The sequence below is a fragment of the Aplysia californica genome, unplaced genomic scaffold (genome assembly GCF_000002075.1).
Source record: "Aplysia californica isolate F4 #8 unplaced genomic scaffold, AplCal3.0 scaffold00013, whole genome shotgun sequence".
Lineage (NCBI taxonomy): Eukaryota > Metazoa > Mollusca > Gastropoda > Aplysiida > Aplysiidae > Aplysia > Aplysia californica.
Genome location: NW_004797283.1, coordinates 1,269,179 through 1,289,625, shown reverse-complemented (window position 1 = coordinate 1,289,625; position 20,447 = coordinate 1,269,179). Strand labels below are relative to the sequence as shown.

The 20,447-nt window shown below is 39.2% G+C and overlaps 2 protein-coding genes across 4 annotated transcripts in view; one reads left to right on the top strand and one right to left on the bottom strand.

The window, feature by feature from the left end:
- The window catches only part of LOC101849511 (tRNA pseudouridine synthase A), a 24,672-nt gene extending 15,717 nt beyond the window's left edge, over positions 1-8,955 (bottom strand). The window contains exons 1-5 of one of the 2 annotated variants that reach the window (XM_013084539.2): positions 8,931-8,955; positions 2,917-3,020; positions 1,975-2,043; positions 553-638; positions 1-162 (exon numbers count right to left, since the gene is read on the bottom strand). The exon at positions 1-162 is cut by the window's left edge and continues 1 nt beyond it. In XM_013084539.2, coding sequence (XP_012939993.1) covers positions 1-162; positions 553-638; positions 1,975-2,043; positions 2,917-3,020; positions 8,931-8,940 — 431 coding nt within the window. In that variant the 5' untranslated portion in view covers positions 8,941-8,955. Of the gene's footprint in view, positions 163-552; positions 639-1,974; positions 2,044-2,916; positions 3,021-8,504; positions 8,652-8,930 lie in introns of those variants that run through there. The other variant, XM_005090148.3, reaches the window with a different exon arrangement.
- Positions 8,956-9,472: 517 nt separating this feature from the next.
- LOC101849262 (E3 ubiquitin-protein transferase MAEA) lies at positions 9,473-20,106 on the top strand. Of its 2 annotated transcripts, XM_005090147.3 has the most exons (10): positions 9,473-9,528; positions 10,407-10,506; positions 12,719-12,904; positions 13,375-13,587; positions 13,820-13,942; positions 14,552-14,628; positions 15,646-15,754; positions 16,581-16,714; positions 17,573-17,768; positions 18,805-20,106. In XM_005090147.3, the coding sequence occupies exons 2-10, from the start codon at positions 10,468-10,470 to the stop codon at positions 18,904-18,906; spliced, it is 1,179 nt and encodes a 392-aa protein (XP_005090204.1). In that variant the 5' UTR covers positions 9,473-9,528; positions 10,407-10,467; the 3' UTR covers positions 18,907-20,106. The 2 variants fall into 2 exon arrangements, with proteins under 2 accessions (XP_005090204.1, XP_035826567.1); XM_035970674.1 differs by lacking the exons at positions 9,473-9,528; positions 10,407-10,506 and adding an exon at positions 11,603-11,725 and having other exon boundaries at positions 18,805-18,917.
- The last annotated feature ends 341 nt before the right edge of the window (positions 20,107-20,447 follow it).

Genomic DNA, 20,447 nt, shown 5'->3' with positions numbered 1-20,447 from the left:
TTGAGAGAAAACGTTTGTCCCACAGCAGAAACACCTTTGTCTGTTCTTGAGCCTCGCTGAAACCACATCTTGGAAGGTGTCTCTGCATGGTCTGGCTGGATTGCTCCAATTTTCACCAATGCTGGAAACAGCTCACTCTCTATGGTAGCGAAGCCACGATTTCTACAGCAGTCAAAGAAGAAAAGCTGGATTTGAATAATCAACTTTAGAATATTTTGTGGAATTTCACCAGACCAGACTCTCCTCATCATCATCATCTATCCCTCTTTTTCCACCTACTTTTGTGTTACAAACATTCAGCTAACATCCTTTTTTTCATCAAGATTTTACAGTCATGTTCAATTAAATCTCTAACACAATTACATGGTTATGATTATAATTAAACCTTCATATGCTCATACATGTTCTCGCCCTCTCTGAAATATTCAGTGATAATATTGGAACAAGACATAAAAAGAAAAAAAAAATCACAAGCAAACTTGCTCAGTCTTCACTATCTATTGTCTGGGAAACATCTCCCACCACATTTGGTACACATAAATATACACTTACATTTGCACACCATAGTAGCCAGCTCCATTGTATGAAACAAGAAGGGCAATCTTTCGTTTAGCATTCTCTGAAGGGCCAAGAGTGACCTGGGAAAAAATTGTAATGATGTTTTTATATCTTTAAATGGACATAGCGGACAATTATAATGTCCAATCAGCAGCAGAACAAAGGCAATGTTGCAGCACATTCAAAACTGTTTACACAAATCAGAAACATTAATTTGCATATTTAATACCATGTATGGTGTTGTCTGCCTTTTTAAGTTTCAGATTTTTTAAAAATGGAACAGAAATCCTGTTTGAATAATAACAATAAAGTTATGCTTCCTTTTATAAGTTCCCCAAAAGAAAACATCCTTTTCAAGTATTGTCGAATGACCACAATGTGTTTCCTCAAAGAGACAAATATCCGAGGTCATGAAAGGAAGATGCTTATTAGTATGCAGATCTTATCTCATAATTGATTTAACACATGTTTAGTTTTTGTAAGTTATTTACGGCACTTGCAACACAATAAGGTCATATAAGTGCCGAAGATTAGAGGTGTTACAAGAGAGCAACAAACACAAAAAAGAAGGAGGAGAGATAAGGATGATAGATGTTTGATAGGAATAGGAAAGAAGAAGCAAATCAGAGCACCCCCCAACCATCCACTTTAGCACATGGAATTGGAAATTCCCAAACAACAATGTAATGTGTAACAAAGGGCTTGATTTAGATACAAGCATAGCTCTTTAACATAGGTACATGGTGGATAAAGTCAACTCAACGTCATTTTTCTGGACTAGGCCAATCGTCTGTTACAAAGAGAGACCTTGTGCTTGTAGCACGACTATGGGAGACATGAAGGTAAATGATATCAACAACAATAATGAGACAGCAATTAACCCGTTCACCAGTGACATATTTCATGTCTTATTCCAAGTGACGGAGCGGTTTACATCTGTACACTCTGATATAAAGGAATATCAACACATATTCTTAGACACAGAGGCTGGGTGGTTACACACGGACACCCCAAAAGAGAAGTTTTTATGTGGATAGCTAATTAATAATAATAACAAATAGCACTTGTACAGCGTATATCCCCGCTAGACAGCAACCTCTATGTGCCTTACATTATATCGTTACCCCTGCAGGCCTTTAAACATTTAGAAACTCAGAAACATTCTTGACTCCCCGGGCTGAATACAATGCAAGCAGCTGATTAAGCACTCAAACACTAACAAACTGACAAGATCTTTCCCTGTCTGTAGCTGGGTACCTATGCCCACCTCTGTGAAGTGAGGACAATTTGTGTAAAGTGTCTTTCCCAAGGACAAAACATTGTGCCCCTGACAGGATTCGAACTCACAACTGCATTCAAACTATGAACAAGCCTTCATCTTCATTAAATCAAGATATGATTATGATAGTCACTCACAGGTTGTCCCTTCTTCTTTTTCTTTTTCTTTGGGACGACTGGCTCATGGTCTTCTGTTGCAGGTCTTTTCTGAAGAGACAGCAGAATAATATATGTAAGAGTCACTGTAAAGAGTATTATGAGGACAGTTTTAAACTTATGCAGTTATCTATATCATTTTACAAATTTTAATTCAGTCATTTAAAAAGCAAGCCACCTTATACCAGTTTACATGTAAAACTCAAATAGATTATGGCTTGCCATGTTGGGAACTATAAACGTAATTAATTTTAATTCCTCTCCATTTGCCATACCTCTTGTGAATCACTTCTTGATTCATATTTTCATTTTCAAAAAACCACACACACACACACACACACGCACGCACACACACACACATTTTGTAGGAGGAGATAAACATGAATAGAAATTTATCATCAACCATCTGTGCTACATTTTAGGTACCCATCTATTGGCAAAAGCTCATATATATATATATATATATATATATATATATATATATATATATATATATATATATATATATATATATATATATTACATGTATACAAAAACAAAATCATAATTCACACAACATAATATGGCCCAATGCAGCACCACACTGTCTGTTTTCAAAGACATCCCTCCTTACAAAAAGCAAGTTTTAGTATACATAGAACATAGGTAAAAATATGATAACATTTTCAAATCAGTACAGACCTAGATCTCTATTCATTTAAAATGTTTTTTCTTATTGACAAATTGCTCTCATATAGCTGTAAACTGCACATTAAATGATACTACTGAGATCTTGATTATAATGTTAAACGGCCACACAGAGAGAACTATTCAGGCAAGTTGGGTGGAAGCTAGCAGAGGAGTAGGATTACAAATGGTTCACAAACAAATCTGTATGTGAGACTTAGAGCTTCATCAATATGGCAAGAGATAAATTATATCTACCCCGATGACTTCCTCAGCTTGCGCGAGACTTTCAGCCATTTTAAAGAACTTGGACGATATCTTTGTTGATTCTTTGAATTTCAGAATCAAATTTCTCAGCATTTCTGAGGAAATATTCAGTTTGAAGCAAATAATCTGGATTAAACACATGTAAAGTTAGATCTAGATTTTATAAAGATCTGGATACTTCATAATTATGACGGAAAACAAAAAGAAAATAACACTTGCAAGCAATCTTAATCAAGGAGCAACAAACAATTTCATAATAAAGTTTGAGATCTTGTTTGAGATTCTCAAGTGAAAATAAAAAAGAAATGAATAATAATAATAATAATTACAGTATATATAGCATGCTGTACAGCATTCTCTTAGTGGTTTTTAACTATTATTACCCCAGCAGATCCTAGGGGGCTCTTGTGGTCTAGAGGTTAGGTGTTCGCCGCTCATTCAATAGATTCCCGGTTCGAAACCTGACAGTGAGGGAAAATTTTCTTCTCTAAAATGTTTTCCTTTCTGCTCCTTTCCTACTCTCTAACCATGTTCTGTCTGTCGTCTATTTTCATCTCCACTGTCTGCCCTCCCCCTCCCCCCCTCCCCCCCCCCTCTTCTGGGCTCCTGACTCTTTCTGCTGCCTTTCTATTGCTACTCCTTGGCTCCTTCTTACTGCTGTCTTTCAGCCACACCTCTATCTTAGTAGGGTAGGTAAGATTTAAAACCTAACCTTCTCGAATAAAAGCGAAAAAATCTCAGGAGGTCCAGTGTGCAAGTTGTGCACGTCAAAGATCCTTTGGTGAGCCTAAAATTGGTACTAAAGACTAGGCTTCGGCCGCCACCCAAGCAAAATTAAATAATAATTCCTACAAACTGAAAATGCTAATGTGTCCCACACGCTCATATGACCTTGTGCAGTTGCGAGCACCGTAAAACACTTACCAAAGCAACCCCCCCCCTCAAAACCCAGCAGATCCTTGAACACTCAGACATTCTAGACTTCTAGTTTTAGTAAGAGTTTTACGGCACTTGCAACACAATAAGGTCATATAAGTACCGAATATTAGATGTGTTACAAGTGTTACAAGAGAGTAACAAATACAAAACAGAAGGAGGAAAGATAAGGACGATAGATGTTTGATAGGAAAGAAGAAGCAAACCATACTAGAGCACCTGCCAGCCACCCACATCTTAGACTTCCTGAAAAGCATGAGTCTTTTTTGTAATAATATAAAAAACTATTCACAACAACAATACTAGCTTTGAAGCAGCAGCTAAGACAAAAACAGGAGACTTCCATAACGAGCGACCATTATGATATCTAGATTAAATACTCAATGCCCATCAAAATCATTATGGAAGGCCTATTTAAAGCCAGTATATTGCCACCTACTTTTAACAAAATTACGGTGATTTACGATTTTTAACTCCAGCTCATGTTTTAGAAATGAATTCCCCCAGAGTTAACCAAGCCTCTTGAGAGTAAAAGTTCAAACTTCAACTCATGGAAGACAAAACACAAGATCAAGGTAACAATAATTTTATTCTAAAATAAAACAATTGACAAGTCTGTAGACACAGAGATGCCAACCACAGAAAACCGAAATGAGTATTGGGAAATATGAAAATGTGTATTTTCAGGGGGAAAAGTGTATTCCCCACGGCCGACCAACCAACTAGTAAAATGTTCACGGTGTCCAGCAATATTTCCTGAAAAAAATTTACTAGTAGACCAGCTCGAAAAAGGGAGCACACATGCGTACAATATACATATATCCAGTCAACAATATGTTAGTGTTCAGTGTCGCACTGGGGTCTTGTTGGACTTTTAAGTACTTCAGTCTATTATATTTCCGTCTCATTGTTAAATAAAAAATTAATCCTGCTTTGAGCGTTCGGAAGGGCCTAGACCAAGAATTTCGACTATCAAGAACCAGTCTGGGTGTCATGATTCATGTTATGAACTGACAGACTAAAATTATTGCTCAAACTCATAGAAAAGCAATAACTTGAATGGCTCAAGTAGACTCACGCTGTGTGAGAGTTGTAACAACTGCTGGAGGGCAAGATGAAGTGACACTGAAAATCTGCCAGTCTTGAAACAGAAAGCTACAACATACAGTGTAGGTATAATTTACTATCACCCATCCAATGAAACGCGAACACTTTATTTAAATAATACAGACTTGCAAAGTATGAAGGGTCCCTATTCCGCACACAGCCTGCACCAATGCGCGCTTTGCAGAGAGCTCTAATCAAAATACTGAACTGAAATAGTTTCCTAGTTTTTGTCCTCTGGCGTTGCCTTCACCCCCCCCCCCCCCCCTCCACCCCAGTGTATCTTTTAAAAAAAAATCAATAATCCCCTCCCCTATTCCGTAGTCCTATATTTCGCCATGCTGTTACTCCCATCAAAGACGGTCTTTGCTCACACGATGCCGTATTTTTATGATGCGAATGCGCGCAGGGTCACTGACCGGTCACGATGGCGAGCCAGACAATCTAAACATTGGACGACGCTTGTATTTTCTTTTCTTTTTTCCCCACAAGTGACAGCACAGAGATGAGTTGGAGTATTGATTAAATTTTATTTGCACAGCGACACAGCGTTTATACTGCACAACCTGCAGGTCACAAATGTTGCGTTATCAGACTACCGCTGGCAAACTTCTGGGTGGTAACGAAAGTGAAAGTAGATCTTGATTTTACCGATCGAGCCTGCCGCCTGAAAGTGAAATGTACTCTCGGACGGGGAAAAGCTGAACGAACATAATATCACAATCGTGACTGGCAAAATTGAACTTACTGACCTTATCAGACTTGGTTTTCAAATATTCCGGTTCCGCGATACTGAAACCATTTGGACAAAAGATGGGACTTGAAATAATTAGGATAACTTGCCCAAGCTGAATCTCCTATTTTTCGCATTCCAGGATGCGTATTTTTTCATGAAAAGTCGTATTCGCGTATTTTAGGAAAAAAATCGTACTAAAATGCGTAAAATCGTACTAGTTGGCATTTCTGTAGACATTGTCTTTGCTTTTGTTCGAGGGTGTGATAATTGCAAGTGATTGATAAAGTGGAAGTGACAGTAGGCCAGTGACACTGGCATTCTCCGGTTTTGGCCTCAAGAGTACTTGGGGATATCAATACTGACTTAAATATACTCTGTATACTGTATAAGAGAGCGAGAGATATGCTGCTATTTTTCAGTACAAAATGAACAGTAATATTTCACTTGCTTGCCCCCCTCACCTAATAAAAATATGCCTGAATTTAACCATAGCATGATGTGATGTTCTGCAACTAGGTTTGATTCTATACAAGCGGATAGCTTGAGAAAGACAACTAAATGCCATTGGTCGATATTTAAAGTAACAGCCTTCTTGTTTTGACCTCGCAAGGGGGATGCCCGCTGCGACATCTGATCGTGATTTAAAAAATAGTGATGATTTTGTGTAGCGCGTGGTTTGTATTGGCAGTCTCCAAGCTTCTTTCTTTGAGTCTTTCCTAGCGGTTCCCCCTAGTATACACAGTTTTTGCACCTCACAGTATTCATTTACAAATATCTTGCAGTCTCGAATTAGATCTACTCCATTTGCTGCTCAGCGTTCTATTGAGTCCAATCTCTTGTAAGTGCTTAATTTTTTGTGCTTACAAAACTTTAAAAGAAACGATCCGCATCGAAATGGTCGATCATTTGACATGTGGCTAAACATAGAAGGACACACCTGCCTGATTGGCTGCTAATTTTAGTAATGTGATGTCATCACATCCTGGGATACCAAAAGACTAATTTTAGAAGGCCGTGGAGATACTGCTTGGAACCAAAGATTCTCTAAACACGAACTTTGATGGAACGACATAGTGGGTCATTGGCTTGACGTATTTTATTCGTATCGATGTGTTTCACACGATAAAATATCACACTTCGACATGATGGAAGATCGCTTAGACCGTTGATGCTCAGAACAGTAAGAACGCTGATGCTTGAAATTGAAACACAGTAAATGCAAAGACAATAAAGCGCACGAAAATTGCTGTAAAGACACCGGAAGATTACCTCCCCCCCCCGCCGGGCCTGTATAAACAATGCGCAGAAGAGATAAGCAGCAGCATCATCGGAGCACCGCATCATATCACATTACCAGTATTCCTGGAAAAACATCGCACCAAAGCGTCATGCCATTCAAGACTGTGTAGCCAAGTAGAGAATCTTTGGTGCCACGTGGTTGGCTATATTTAGATGCAGTCACGTGATCGGAGGGTTATCCCGGTCTGACGTCACACAAGAAGGCCACCTTACCTATAAAGTTTGCGTCGTTCTACATTTGATCACATGTGTTTGATATCTCTTGTTCGTCACACATCAAACATATTGACATGTGCGTAGAAAAGTAGGCTAATTGTTTAGAACCAGAAGTAGATCTAATCGTCGGTGGAGCCAAAACCCACACGCCATAGATCTAGTTATCGTTGGGGCCAAAACCAGGTTATCGCGTGAGACTGATAGCTGCCCAAGTCCAAAGCCGAGCGGAGATCTTTACTTTATTGAATGACGAAGAACTTGAACTTAGGCAAGGCCAACAAGGCTAAGGCTTACTAAAGTGCACTGGGCATTATGAAGCAGTTTGGGCGCTTTTTCGGTAGTTCCCACCCCGCAATTTTATTCACGGGTTCGGGCCACAAGAGTAGGGGGGTTTCAGGGGGGCTTGCTCCCCTGACCTTATAAAAATAGGAAGGGGGGTTTCAGGGGGGCATGCCCCCCTGAATTTTACCATAATTTAATGTTTTGCAGTTGTTAGGTTTGATATCTTAGCTCACCGCGAATCAAACGTATAGATCTAGATCTAGATGTAGATCTAGGTCAGGCTCAAATAAGGGGGGTGGAAACTACCGAAAAAGCACCGCAGTTTGTTATTTTTGCTTTTCTTGTTATACTGGACCATCATTGGACTGACTTTGCCCATCATGTCTCAACCTTAGGAATTCATGATTTTCCCCAGTTTTTAAAATTAATATCTCTCAATGGTGAATCTCGGACCGGTAGATTTATCTAGATTCTAGATCTATAATCTATATCTAGATTCTAGATCTATTCATTACAATTTTGTCAGGGGGGAGACCCCACTGAACCCCCGACCCCCACCCACTGGGCACCCACCCCACATTCTTGTGCAAGTATATCTAGATCTAGGGCGATTTTGTAGTTTCGTTCGTTAAAGTCAAGCAGGGGGGTTTCATGCCCCCCTGACCTAAAAAAAATATGGACGTGGAGGGGTTCAGGGGGGCATGCTCCCCTGAATTTTATCCTAATTTGATGTTTTGCAGTTAGGTTGCATCCCTGCTCTTTGTGTAGCCTAATTCAAATAGTATTTGGTCTTCAAGACTTCTGGATTTCTTCTCTGGATGTAAACAAATGGATCGTGGACTACAAGATCACCAGATCTATATATATATCTCTAGATTCTAGATCTAGATATAGATCTTACGAGTGGTCCGGTATTCTTCAATCTTCCCCTTGTTATAGATTATAGATCTACTGCAAACATACACAAAGGCAAACTAAATCTATGTTACTGCAAATTACGAATTACGTGTCCGATCTTTTTTTCGAATGCCCTTTCCAGTAGTAGAACAAGAGAGTGAGAGGCTAGCGCAGTCCTCGTTGAGTTTGTTGACAGTGACAGGACAGGTGCTCAAACTTTGCCATTTGCCAGTTCAAGTTTTTAGCCAGCATACAAGTAGTAATTTTTCGTTTTCATAGATTTCGCATTTACAGTTACTGCAGTTTACATTTCTACGTAATAATCTTTTAAAAGGCAAAAAGAATTCATAATAGATCTACACAGCTAGCCTATCTTTCTTGTCAGTTATGTTTATACTAGCCTAGCATTATAAGATCTGCCTTGTTTTTGCTAACAGCAGTCCTGACTTCGACCAATATTATTTTTCTGAAAATTGGTGGGTTATTGGTAGGCCTACGTGAGGACCAGGGGCGGATCGTGGTTTGTGAAACTGACCGGCTATCATTCACATCGACCCCCCCCCCCCGACCACACACATTTACGCAGAGAGGGGGCGGGGGGCGGTGGAGTCCAGACTGACAGGTAAGTGTCGTTCGCTAGTTACCAGCCCGCGACTCCCACCTCCGTTAAAATTCCTGATTTACACTGACTGACCAAATCTCGAAATTACCGGCCTGTTTTTTTTTAAAGGCCAGGTAAGGTTGTAGTAGGCGGCGATCAGAATCAAACAGAACCATGGGTGGTCCAAAATTCGATTAGCGATAAAGATTGGAGCCATTATAACAGTACTTGTACGTGTTAACTGACAGTAAACAAAGACAGGTTTAATGATAAATATTACTAATAAAACTATAATATGTACTATTCAAGACAGTCCTTTATAATCAACAGAAGAGCCAAATTGGCAAGAAAAGTGATCTTTATGAGGGCTCTTTCCACTCTGTTGGCAATTGCTCAGTTCACCGACCTAGGTGACGTCACCACTGAGCACGTGGTACAAAGTCTCGCGGCTCGCGCATCCTGACAGCAGTTAGTAACAACAACGTTGTGAGCCAGCGAGATAAACAGAGATTTACAGGAACTAGTTTTTGTGGTGCGACAACATATCAGAAGATCTTTTATTGTCTCTTTGAGCGTATTTTTATAGGCAAAGTGCTATTTGAATGTTGATAAATATTAATTTGGATTACTTGAAACTGAATAAGAATTATTACCAACAACCAATCTCTTGTCCAATGTACAGCCTTCTAAAAGTGACCGGCTCCGCTTGTCTGCTTGCCCTTGCCCAGTTAACGAACCGCCCCTGGGAAGACTCTCCCATTCGTAGATTTATTATTTCTTTCCGCTGTTAATATTATTGACAATACACACATTGTCATGTATTGCTATAGTTGTATTATTATGTTCTTTGTGAAGTTCGGGCATCTAGATCTATGCACTGAGTCAGAGTGAACCCCCCCCCCCCAAAAAAAAAAAAAAAAACGAACAACAAAAACCCCCACAAAAACAACAACAACAACAAAAAAACGACAGCACATGTATGGTCTCGTTTTTTTTCCTAGACTCTAAATACTAGGTCCAAGACTTAAAAATTCTTTAAAACATTAATAATAAGCCCTTCTTTCTCACTGGTGGTGAGAGAGACAATAACGTTATTTCTCTATCAGTATCAGTCAGTCTATAATTTTTGTTCTGGTTTCATGTTAGCAAAAGCACAAATGGTTGAAGGGTTTCAAGATTTTCTTGCAACGTTTCATTATTTTTTAAAATTTGTTTAATTTTTAAGCAAAGGGTAAGAGGACTGGAAATTTTTACGGTCTTCTCTTGCCTTACCCACTTACACTACACACTATGTATAAATTGTTTATCGATATTTTCCTACTGTACAAACTTCATACTAGTATTGCTACTCGAGACCTATACAGTACAAAGTACACCTTGTTTATCAAGCCATTTCTGACTTTTTCTCAGCCTTGACCAAGGAAGGTTCCATTCTCAACATTACTTTTGACGATTGGCGAGATCATATGCCATGGCGGACGTGAAAACTTTAGAGCACTCTACCCTTAAAGTAATGATGGTTTCTATTAGTTTTGTTGTTTTCCTTTCTTCTCGTACCTTGTTGATAAGAATATAAGACAACTGGGTTGTTGCCTATCAGAGCTGTTGTTCGTTGTAAGAATGAATGAAGATAAGATACGTGGAAAGAATGTGTCGCCAACAATTTCACGCACATTTTTTCTGTACTGAGTCTGGGTGGGTGTTTTTGACATGATATTCTCTCATGAAACTACCATTTTTTAGGATTAGGTTCAGTAATAAAACATCAGGTTTTCCGGAAGGACTTCCGTAACGAGCGACCACCCCATCAAAACACAGACACAATATTATAAAGAAGAGGTCTAACCCTAACCCTAACCCTAACCCTACCCCTACTCCTAGATCTAGATATACCCCTACCCCTAGCCCTCAATTCTGATCTGTCTCATTGTGGTCGCTTGTTACGGAAGTCCTCCCGGTTTTCCTAAAGCAGAATCCTTTGACTTAAGTTGTATTATAAAGCTTGAAGCCTTATGTCTCTGCCATCTTGATCTCTGAATTAAACCTACACTGATGAGGCAGTCAGACCAAGCAGTCTTTATTATACTTAACTGTTAGTACTCATCTCTAAGACATTACAGTTCTACTACTTTAACTTATTGAAGTTACTAGCCCGTGTTTCTGTCACAGCTCTAGCCAGTTTTATTTCGTTCTCTGAAATGTTAAGCCATTTCCTGGTGTGTCATAGTTCAGTCATGATAACAACTTCTGTCGTCTACCTAGATTCTTCTAGATCATCTTAGATCTCAATTGAAGGTGAATATAGATATTATATCATGATGAATATTGTAGCAGAGTAGAGTAGAGCCACGAGGGCAGAGCTTCATTTTGTTTTGATGTATTATAGATCTAGGCCACCTTTATTCTCAACCCAGGTGAGAAAACCGATGTCTCGCTATTGTCACCACACCCCCCCCCCCTCCTTGCTGAGAATAGCTCCCACATCGGTGTGGGCATGAGGCGAGGACTCCCCTCTGACCTTTTGCAGGCCGATAAAATCACCTAGGCCCTTGGTGATTTACCGCATGTGGTTGGGAACGATATAATAGAATGTAAAAACATTTTTCGCCTTTCCATTAATAAAAAGGCCAGGCCTGTTTATCAGCACCTCTCGCTCCCTACCAACAATCTGAGCGGGATGTGGGACCTGCCGCTGGCCAGACCATTCGTTGTTAACACACTTAACGATGGTAAGCCTCTCATTTTCTGCTTGCACACAATAAATTATGATTCCAGGAACAAGCACGAACCCTGGTTGTCACTATTCGGACACGAACCGTGACGAACATGATGCTGTGGTGCATTAGCCCTGACACCCCCCCCCCCCGGTCATGCCCGCTGACCCCTCAGCTTCGGTTATATGAAGTTATATCATTCAATTATAGATCTAGATCTCAGCCTGATTGTTTTGGAAGTTTAAGCACAGTTATGAATAGGTAAGAAACTGTGGTTATGTAGAACTGTATCTTGGGGGGATGGGACAAGACTAGGCAGAAGTGTAGGGCTGGTGTTTCGAATTTGCCTGAGCTTCTTATTCTACAACCTAACTCCCTGCTGTTCAAATTCAAGTGTGAAAAGGTGTGTGTGGGTGGGGGGGGGGGGTTATAGATGATTGCTTTAGGCATAGTATAGATATAGGCACTGTTTTCCATACCCCTAGGTTGAGGGTTGGCTTACAAGTGCTCCCCCTGCCAAATTGTAGGCCTAATCTTTCTTGAAGTACCCTCCCTTAGCCTCACACTGATACTGGTACCTCTATCCAGGCTTTTTCAACTTTACTCTTAATCCTATAAAATATAAACTTCTATTATAGGGTCTAAGTCACCACTTTTTGATGAGTTTATTTTATTTGCACCATACAAGTGAAGATGAAATGAATTACTCAACTGTTTTAAGTAATGGCACTGGCCAACATGATCATGCTTGGCCTTACTGGCTGACTTTCTACACATTTATGATTCTGTCAGTTCCATGGCCAAAAGAATTTGTCTGTGGGATTGCACATAAAAATTAATCACACATAAAAAGTTCAACGGACAAAGCAATATTGTCATCTTCCATAATGAATATATAATTTTTTAAAAGCTACTGATGTCAGAACAAGAAATTTACACTTGAACAATGGCAACTGTATATTTTATATATAAATCATCATGTTTTTCTTTCATGAAATCTTCCATTAGGTTCCTTATGAGTTGTTGAACAAACAGTTTCGGGCATCACAGAAGGTTATTGATCGTGAAGTGTCAAAGGTGAATGTTACAGCTGGTGAGTTTGAGAAAAAGATGAAAGAACCTACACTAACCGTCGGTGATGTGACCTCAGCACTGACTACTATGGTGGATAATTTGTCTATGCTTAAGCGAAAGGTAGGCCTCTATTATTAGCTATCACTTAGATCTTTTCTAAAAACTATTATCACACTTCTGAAAATTATTGTTCATATGACCCAATGGTAATTTATGATCCATTTAAAGTAAACTTTACAATGGCACTTATTTCTTTGATAAATGTTACCTTCAATTTCTCCTTTGCATAATTAGGATTGTTCTTAGTTTCTACTAGGATATTATACTTATAGTGTAGTTTTTTTTTACTCGTTTGTATTTTTTAAAAATGGTTGGTAGCAAACACAGAGACGTTATAATGTGTCTGTACATCATAGCATGCAATCTATTTTGATATGTTTATAGAATGGAAAAAAACTTTTGAACTCATGATACATCTTTCTCTTCATTCTTGTACTTCTAATTAAGAACATAATATCTGTAATATTCTATACTCTAGTGATATTGTGATGTTTTTGTTCTGGAATTTAAAGAGGCCTTCTTGATCACAGGCAGAGGAAAGCATTCAGGAGGAAATTGGTGCTACTCACGTCATTAAACGCAGACTTGCTCACCTTCAAGAAAGAAAATCATATGGAGAGCAGGACAGTTCTCCCCCTCTGACATGGCAGAAGAACAGGCTAGACCGCATGCTGGTGGAATACTTTCTCAGAGCAGGCTATTATAATTCTGCTTTGAGACTTGCCAAGCATTCAAACATTGAGGTAATGGTTAGCATTTGTGACCCTTGTCTTTAAATCATATTAAGTGATGTCTGTCATTAAATTGTTTAAAGTTGTTAAGAAAACTTTCTTTAGCACACAAGATCGAACATGTTTCTTAATCTAGTGTGTCCCTTTTTCATGTGTTTGTGTTATCTTTTCAGAGTTATACATTTCTTCCAATGAACAAATAATGTGTCACATGCGACCTTGCACTACTTTGACTATTTCTCAGGATTTGACCAACATTGATCTTTTCATGATGTCAAAAGAAATTGAAGATTCTTTATCAAAGTTTGAAACCAAGCCTTGTCTTAATTGGTGTGCGGACAACAGATCAAAGCTTCGCAAAATGAAGGTGAGTGTGTTGGCATGCTTTTGGAAATGCTCGGGCTTTGTATGCTTTGCCTATGGTTAGAACAAGTTTTAATACTCTGTTACTGAATTGTCTGACATTTTCATAATGAGTAAAGATTTATGACTGTTTTATTCATTATTAAATAGTTAATTGAGTTACTGAGTGAAAGTCAGTGTTAAAATCCAGATGTGGAATACATTTATTTTGATAGTTAGGTGAGGGTGTACAAGTAATGTAAATATGTCAAACAAACAAAAAAAATAAACATTGAGACTGACCCCAATTATCGTACGATGTTTAAGTTAGGGGGCAAAGTTTCACTTTCCACCCTGATGTGTTTTAAAAAATTCTCTTGGTTGTCTCAGAGCTGCACTTTGAGTATTCATTGCCACGCCTCTATAGTTCACTTGAATAGATTCTTCTTGATGTCTTTAGATTCTTATTGTCTGTCCTTTCTCTTTAGTTCATTGCTGTTCTGTGTCTCATCATTGCTAGAGAAAGTTATACAGATTTTTCTTTCTTGAAGGGATTTGCTGTATTCTTGCTGCAACATTATTGAGAAGAATGTACATCATAGTTTAAAAAAAATAACTTTTGTTTCATGAACAGAGTTCTCTGGAATTCAATGTGAGGAAACAAGAATTTGTGGAGCTGATCAGAGAAAACAAACGTGTGGACGCTATCAAGTAAACTTACTTTTTGGTTTTTATCTGTTTATCTGACATAGTCCTGTCTGTGCTGTAGTTATAACCCTTTCATTGCCAGGGGGTATATGTTCCTACTGTCAGCACTGATTTTCAGCTGAGCTCATTACCCAGGACAGCAGCCTAATGTCTCAGTGTTAATCAAAGAGCGGTCAAAATCTAGCGCTCTTGTGATATATTTCGGACACCGGGTCTTCGATTGTCATTTTTTACTCACTTTTCTTATTCCCTATTTCCTCCCATCTTACTCATAATTTCGAATAACCTGTAAATCTAATTCAAAAGTGAATTAATTTGCCTTTTTAAAGTCATTTTGATGTTTACGTTTTACGAGAGCACGTAGCCGCCTGAATGCCTAGATCTGTGTTTATCGATCGGTTGCAAGCCTAGCAGTAAAGTAATACTAGCAAATTTGGTACCGATATGCAGGTCTTTTATTCCTGAATATGAATCTATGAAGCGCTTGTGGCTAAAAGTCTGTACAGAAGAATTAGAGCCAGGTTATTAGCGTGATGTACATGTAATGTCATATAGGCAACCAGGAGTGCAACTTCCATGACGTACGTGGTATGGCACAGCGCTAAAAATTATGCTTTTTCATGACACGCCAGGTACGTCATGAGGTAAAGAAGGAGTTAGCGCATTTGGGGGGGGGGGGGGGGGAGGAGGAAATGATCACATAACAATTCTTCTATCCTTATTGTTTAATAAATTTGCCAGTCAGTGTTTCATAGCCATTATTTTAAAAAGTAATCTATCGACTTATTGGAATATATTATGTTTATTCAACTTCTATTTGGATTTAACCTCAAAGCATTTGCTTCGCTCAAGTTAGTGGTTCAAAGGGCTTTCTTGCTAGTCCCTCTTCTTTGCAATTCTTCAATGATTTCCCAATGCTGTCTTGTTTAATTTCCAGTTCTGTATGAATATTATTGTGTTTAGGTATTTCTTGTTAAACAATACACATTTTTATAGTCTGACACTATGATTTTATTTCAGACATGCTCGGAAGCATTTCTCTTCTGCAGAGCCCCAACAAGTGGCAGACGTACAGAAGCTCATGGGAATGCTCGCTTTTGATTGTAACAGACAAGACAACCCATACTCAGTGAGTCTTCATTTATTTATTTACTTGTTGTTTGTATTGAAATTTAGCACATGTCTAGACTCACAATATATCGTTTTGTAAGGAGGGTTGTGAATGCTATGCTAAGAGTGTTTTGCTTCCTGCCATCAGCATGTTACAGTTTATACCCTCTGAAAAAAAAAGAAGGTTAATACCCTCTGAACCTCCAGTCTGTGGGAGAGCCCCTGGAAAAAACAGACGGGTAACAAACTCGGCAATATTTAATCCAAATTGGGACCGCGAAATCCTTCGGACCTCTCCGGAAGAGACGAAGTCATTTTTACTCAATTAAGCATCGGACACACGGCCCTAACACACAAATACCTCCTTCAGGGAGATAAGAAGCCGTTCTGTGTCGGATGCGACACAGACAATTAGACACATTTTAACAGAATGTCTAGACTTCGGAGAGACCCGAAGGCAATACTTTAAATGCAAAAAATTGCAAGACATTTTTTCCGTCGTTGATCCCATGTGAATTTTGGATTTTATGAAGGCCTTTATGGAAAGTTATGAATTTTTAAATGTCATTTAGAAAGTTCTTTTAAATTTAAATCTAAAATCTATTTACACTCAATTTTTAGCGTTTTTAAAGTTTTAAACAGAAATATTGACCAGTACCAGACCAAGAAATAAACTGTTGAGATAAAAAAACGACTTGTTTTGCGCGCTCATATGACCTTATGCAGAGTTGCGAGCGCCGTAAAACCCCATACTAAACTAAATACCCTCTGACTTTATTATAATCCTGTCCTTTTTGGTCATGGTTCAAGGATAGTGGGATTGTTGTGCTTTCTTTCAATTCCAGGATCTTCTGAGCAAGGATAACTGGCAGAGTCTGGTTTTACAATTCCGTTATGACAACTTCAAACTCCACCAGCTCAACAGTACCTCTGTGTTCACAGCAACTCTGCAGGCTGGTTTGTCTGCTCTGAAGACTCCGTATCCTTTTCCTTGACTTTGTGTGAAAGTGATAGGTCGAACATAGATTACTGGAAATCATGCATCCGTCGAACTGTGCCTGTGGTCCCGTTGATTTTTCTTTATCTTTGTAAGAAAATTACGCGAAGCTCGAACACAAACCCAGAATAGTCAAACTAATTACGCCGCTGTAGAGATCTAAAGTCAATGTTCTTTGAGGTGCACTTGAGACAAAATAATAATGATAGTAATAATGAAAACGGAAAAAGGCATGGTTGGTAAAATATCCCCCCCCCCCCCCTCCAGAAGCAGCTAGCTATGCTTTTTTTGACGCACTGCTCGACATGCGTGTGCCGAGGTCCTTGGCCAAGCGAGGCTTGTGTGGAGCGGGCGATAGGAGGGGTTGGTTGTGCATCGCACAATTGGCCGCCCCACCCCTCTTGGTAAAGGACTGCGCGTTTGGTGGGAGAGACAGGGTAGGGCCGCCTTGTTTCGTCATAGCGTTGTTTATTACTGTGGGTATATGCCTATCTTGTCAAATTGTTTATATTTTGAAAATTTTGTGAAGGCACCGTTTGATTGGTGAAGACTAAAGACCGGTTACAATGACCTGCGCAGTTAAACTTTATTGGTACCGATACTTTTCTATACAACAATGGGTGGCCGTCTTAAACAGTTTTGACTGTATTCTGGAGTGGCCGATGAGATATTCTGGTGTGATTTTTCTGTTTATTCTTTTTCGTGTTACTGTTGTGTAAATCTGTTTTTTGGGGGTTTTTTTTTTGGGGGGGGGGGGGCATTATGTGGTTATTGTAATGCTGCTAAGTCGTTGTAAACTGCAGTCCAGCTCGGTTCAAACATTCCTTCACTTTGCACCAGTCATTGTTACAAGGATGAGATGTCCATGAGGAACCCGGACTGTCCTGTGTGCAGCACCCATATGAATGAGCTGGCACAACCCCTTCCCTTCTCTCACTGTGCTAACTCAAAACTTGTCTGCAGTATTACTGGATTTGCTCTGAATGAGCACAATCCTCCCATGATGCTGCCAAATGGAAGAATTTATGGAATGAAGGTGAGCATTTTTTACTGTGTAGAAACAAGTGTTTATTACTCTCTCCAAATACTGCTAGGTACATAAGGCAAAGAGCAGTTGGTGCCAATCTTGCTTGTCCCTGGCCACTTCCTCCAATCTGGGCATATCTAGACCCTAGGTGATTACCTTATTCCTGATTGTGCTTCCGATAGAAACAAGTCCGAGAGGAAAATAAAAATAATTTCCCTCTTGAAGTATAATTCTGCTTGATCTTTGAAAGCAGGGAACAATACAAAACTCATCGCCTTCACCATACCCCATAATTGCTCTCATAATTCGTAGGACACTGTTTTCACCAACCCCCCAAAAGTGGCTGATTTAGTCCCAACTGCCTTTTCTATGTTATTATTTCTGGGCTCATGAAAAATAAATATTCAGCTTTAGCCAAAAATTGTTTAAGAGGGATTTATTTTGCTTGGTTTGATTGTACACTTTTCTTCGGGGAGGGGGCTCTCTGTCTTTCCTGTGTGTTGTTTTAAGTGAGTAGGCTGAAATGTTTTGAATATGTCTTTGGGGGAGGAGAAGATGACCTGAACGTGAACGAGTTGTTAATTAATATTATAGGAGTAAAACTTTTTTAATGTGAAAAAGTTTCAACAGAGATGAAGAAACCTGAGAGTTGCATTGTGGACTGGAGTATTTTTGCAGGCATTCACTCGAAAAGGAAAATACTGAATGTGTGCTGGTAAAGTGAACACAAAATAGCCTATCCCACAGTAAGTGCTAGCTTTTTGACAAACAGAGAAATGAAAATTGCCTACCCTTAAACATAGCCAAGGACTTACTTCCAAGTGAAAAGATAGACATTGCACCCTGAGAGCACTTATATGACCTATTTGTGTTGCAAGTGTCATAAAACTCTCACTAAAACTTACTAAACATTGCTTATGGAAGTAGATTCCCCTCAACAGATTCAAGTGTTTTGGGTTTAAAAAAAATTGCCAATGAAGGAGTGCAATCAGATTTGTAACGATTTTGCTGACCGCACAGATTTATTTTTATTTCTCTGTTCAAGGCTCTGGAGAACATGGCGGGAGACAACGATGGCCGTGTTGTTTGTCCTCGCACTCAAGAGATATTCCATGTGGATGACCTTGAGAAGGTGTTTGTCATGTGAGCCACCGACCACGGCTTGGATGATCTGGGAAGAGCATGAGACGAGTGACCAAGGTTTGCACAGGGAACTGCAGGAGAGCATTATTCATGAACCAACCAAAACTTTGTGCCATCTCTATGTTGTGTGTCGATCAGATCTGTGACAGAAACTGCATTGTTGTGTGGAAATGTGTTGGACTGAATGGATTCAACTTAGATTATTTCTTTACCTGCACCCTAATAAAAGGATCTTTCTCGCTATTTTATACATACTCCGTGGGTGGTTGGCGGGTGTTCTGGTGTGGTTTGCTCCTTCTTTCCTATCAAACATCTATCATCTTTATCTGTCCTCCTCCTTTTTTGTGTTTGCTATTCTCTTGTAACACCTCTAATCTTTGGTACTTACTGTTATGTTGCAAGTGCTGTAAAACACTTACTAAAACATACATACCCCGAAAGGGGCTTAGGGTTTCTAAGTTAGAGTGAAAAAATCTGATAGGTGTATAATGTTTTAAAAACCTAGTCAGAAAATATTTCAGTGACTGCCCTCAGGTATACTTGTTGCAGTGGTGAGGGGTGGAGGTGTTAAGGTGCAAAAAGTTTTTCAAAAAGTAATTTGACTTTTTCCAACTGCCATTATATGATCATGTCAGATTTTTGTATGGTGGCTTTAATGGCTATTGTGATAAAAGCTAGTAATAATAATAATAGTAATAATAGTAATGATGATATAATAATAATAAAAACATGGATAATTAGAGAAACAAGCGAGGCTTACCTTGGTAAGGTGATGATTGTTTCCAGTTTTGTGGAAACAGTCGTCAGGAATGGAGGTGTGACTTGAGAACCGCGGTACCGGTAGCTGGTCAGACTTGAGAGGGAGCTTATGAATGTTTGTTTTTCTTTTCTTTTCAATTTCACGATAGGAATATAATTTAGATGAGAACAAGGGAGGGGAGGGAAGGTGCTTCACAATGCATAACTCTGGTTTAGGAGAAAAGGCCAGCAGCTCAATTGGGGCTTGATACGAGTCTCTGCTTGAATGTTTCAACAAATCTTAGATGAAGAAAGTACAGCTTTTTTCTGCTAACCGCATATGGTTAATGTCTAAAGCACGCAATGTTTGGATACGTTGGCTTGTGAGAAGTGCTAGAAGCATACTGACTTTTCAGGTAATGGCCACCAAATTTTCAGCATCTCTAACACATTATCAACATTCCAAGTACAAATTTTAGACTTTGTGGGAATAGAGAGTCTGATTTCATAGAACCCTTTCATAAGTCTTCTCGCAGAGGGCGGGCTCCCGAAAGTAACACTCTGTGAGGTGTTTAGTACACAGGAGAGGGCAGATCTCGCGATGCACAGTGCTGAGTAAGAGGCTCCTTGTTGGTACAGTCAGGCCATTTGTTGATGTAGATGGCATAAGTCTTTCGTGTCTGTGGTTGCCATGAAGACATGATGGCTTCTGTTGCTCTCTGTGAAAAGCTTTAATCTTCATTTGCCTGACACTTTGCAAATGAGAATTTTCAGTGACTTGTAAAGTCGGTGTTTTTGGTTGGGTGA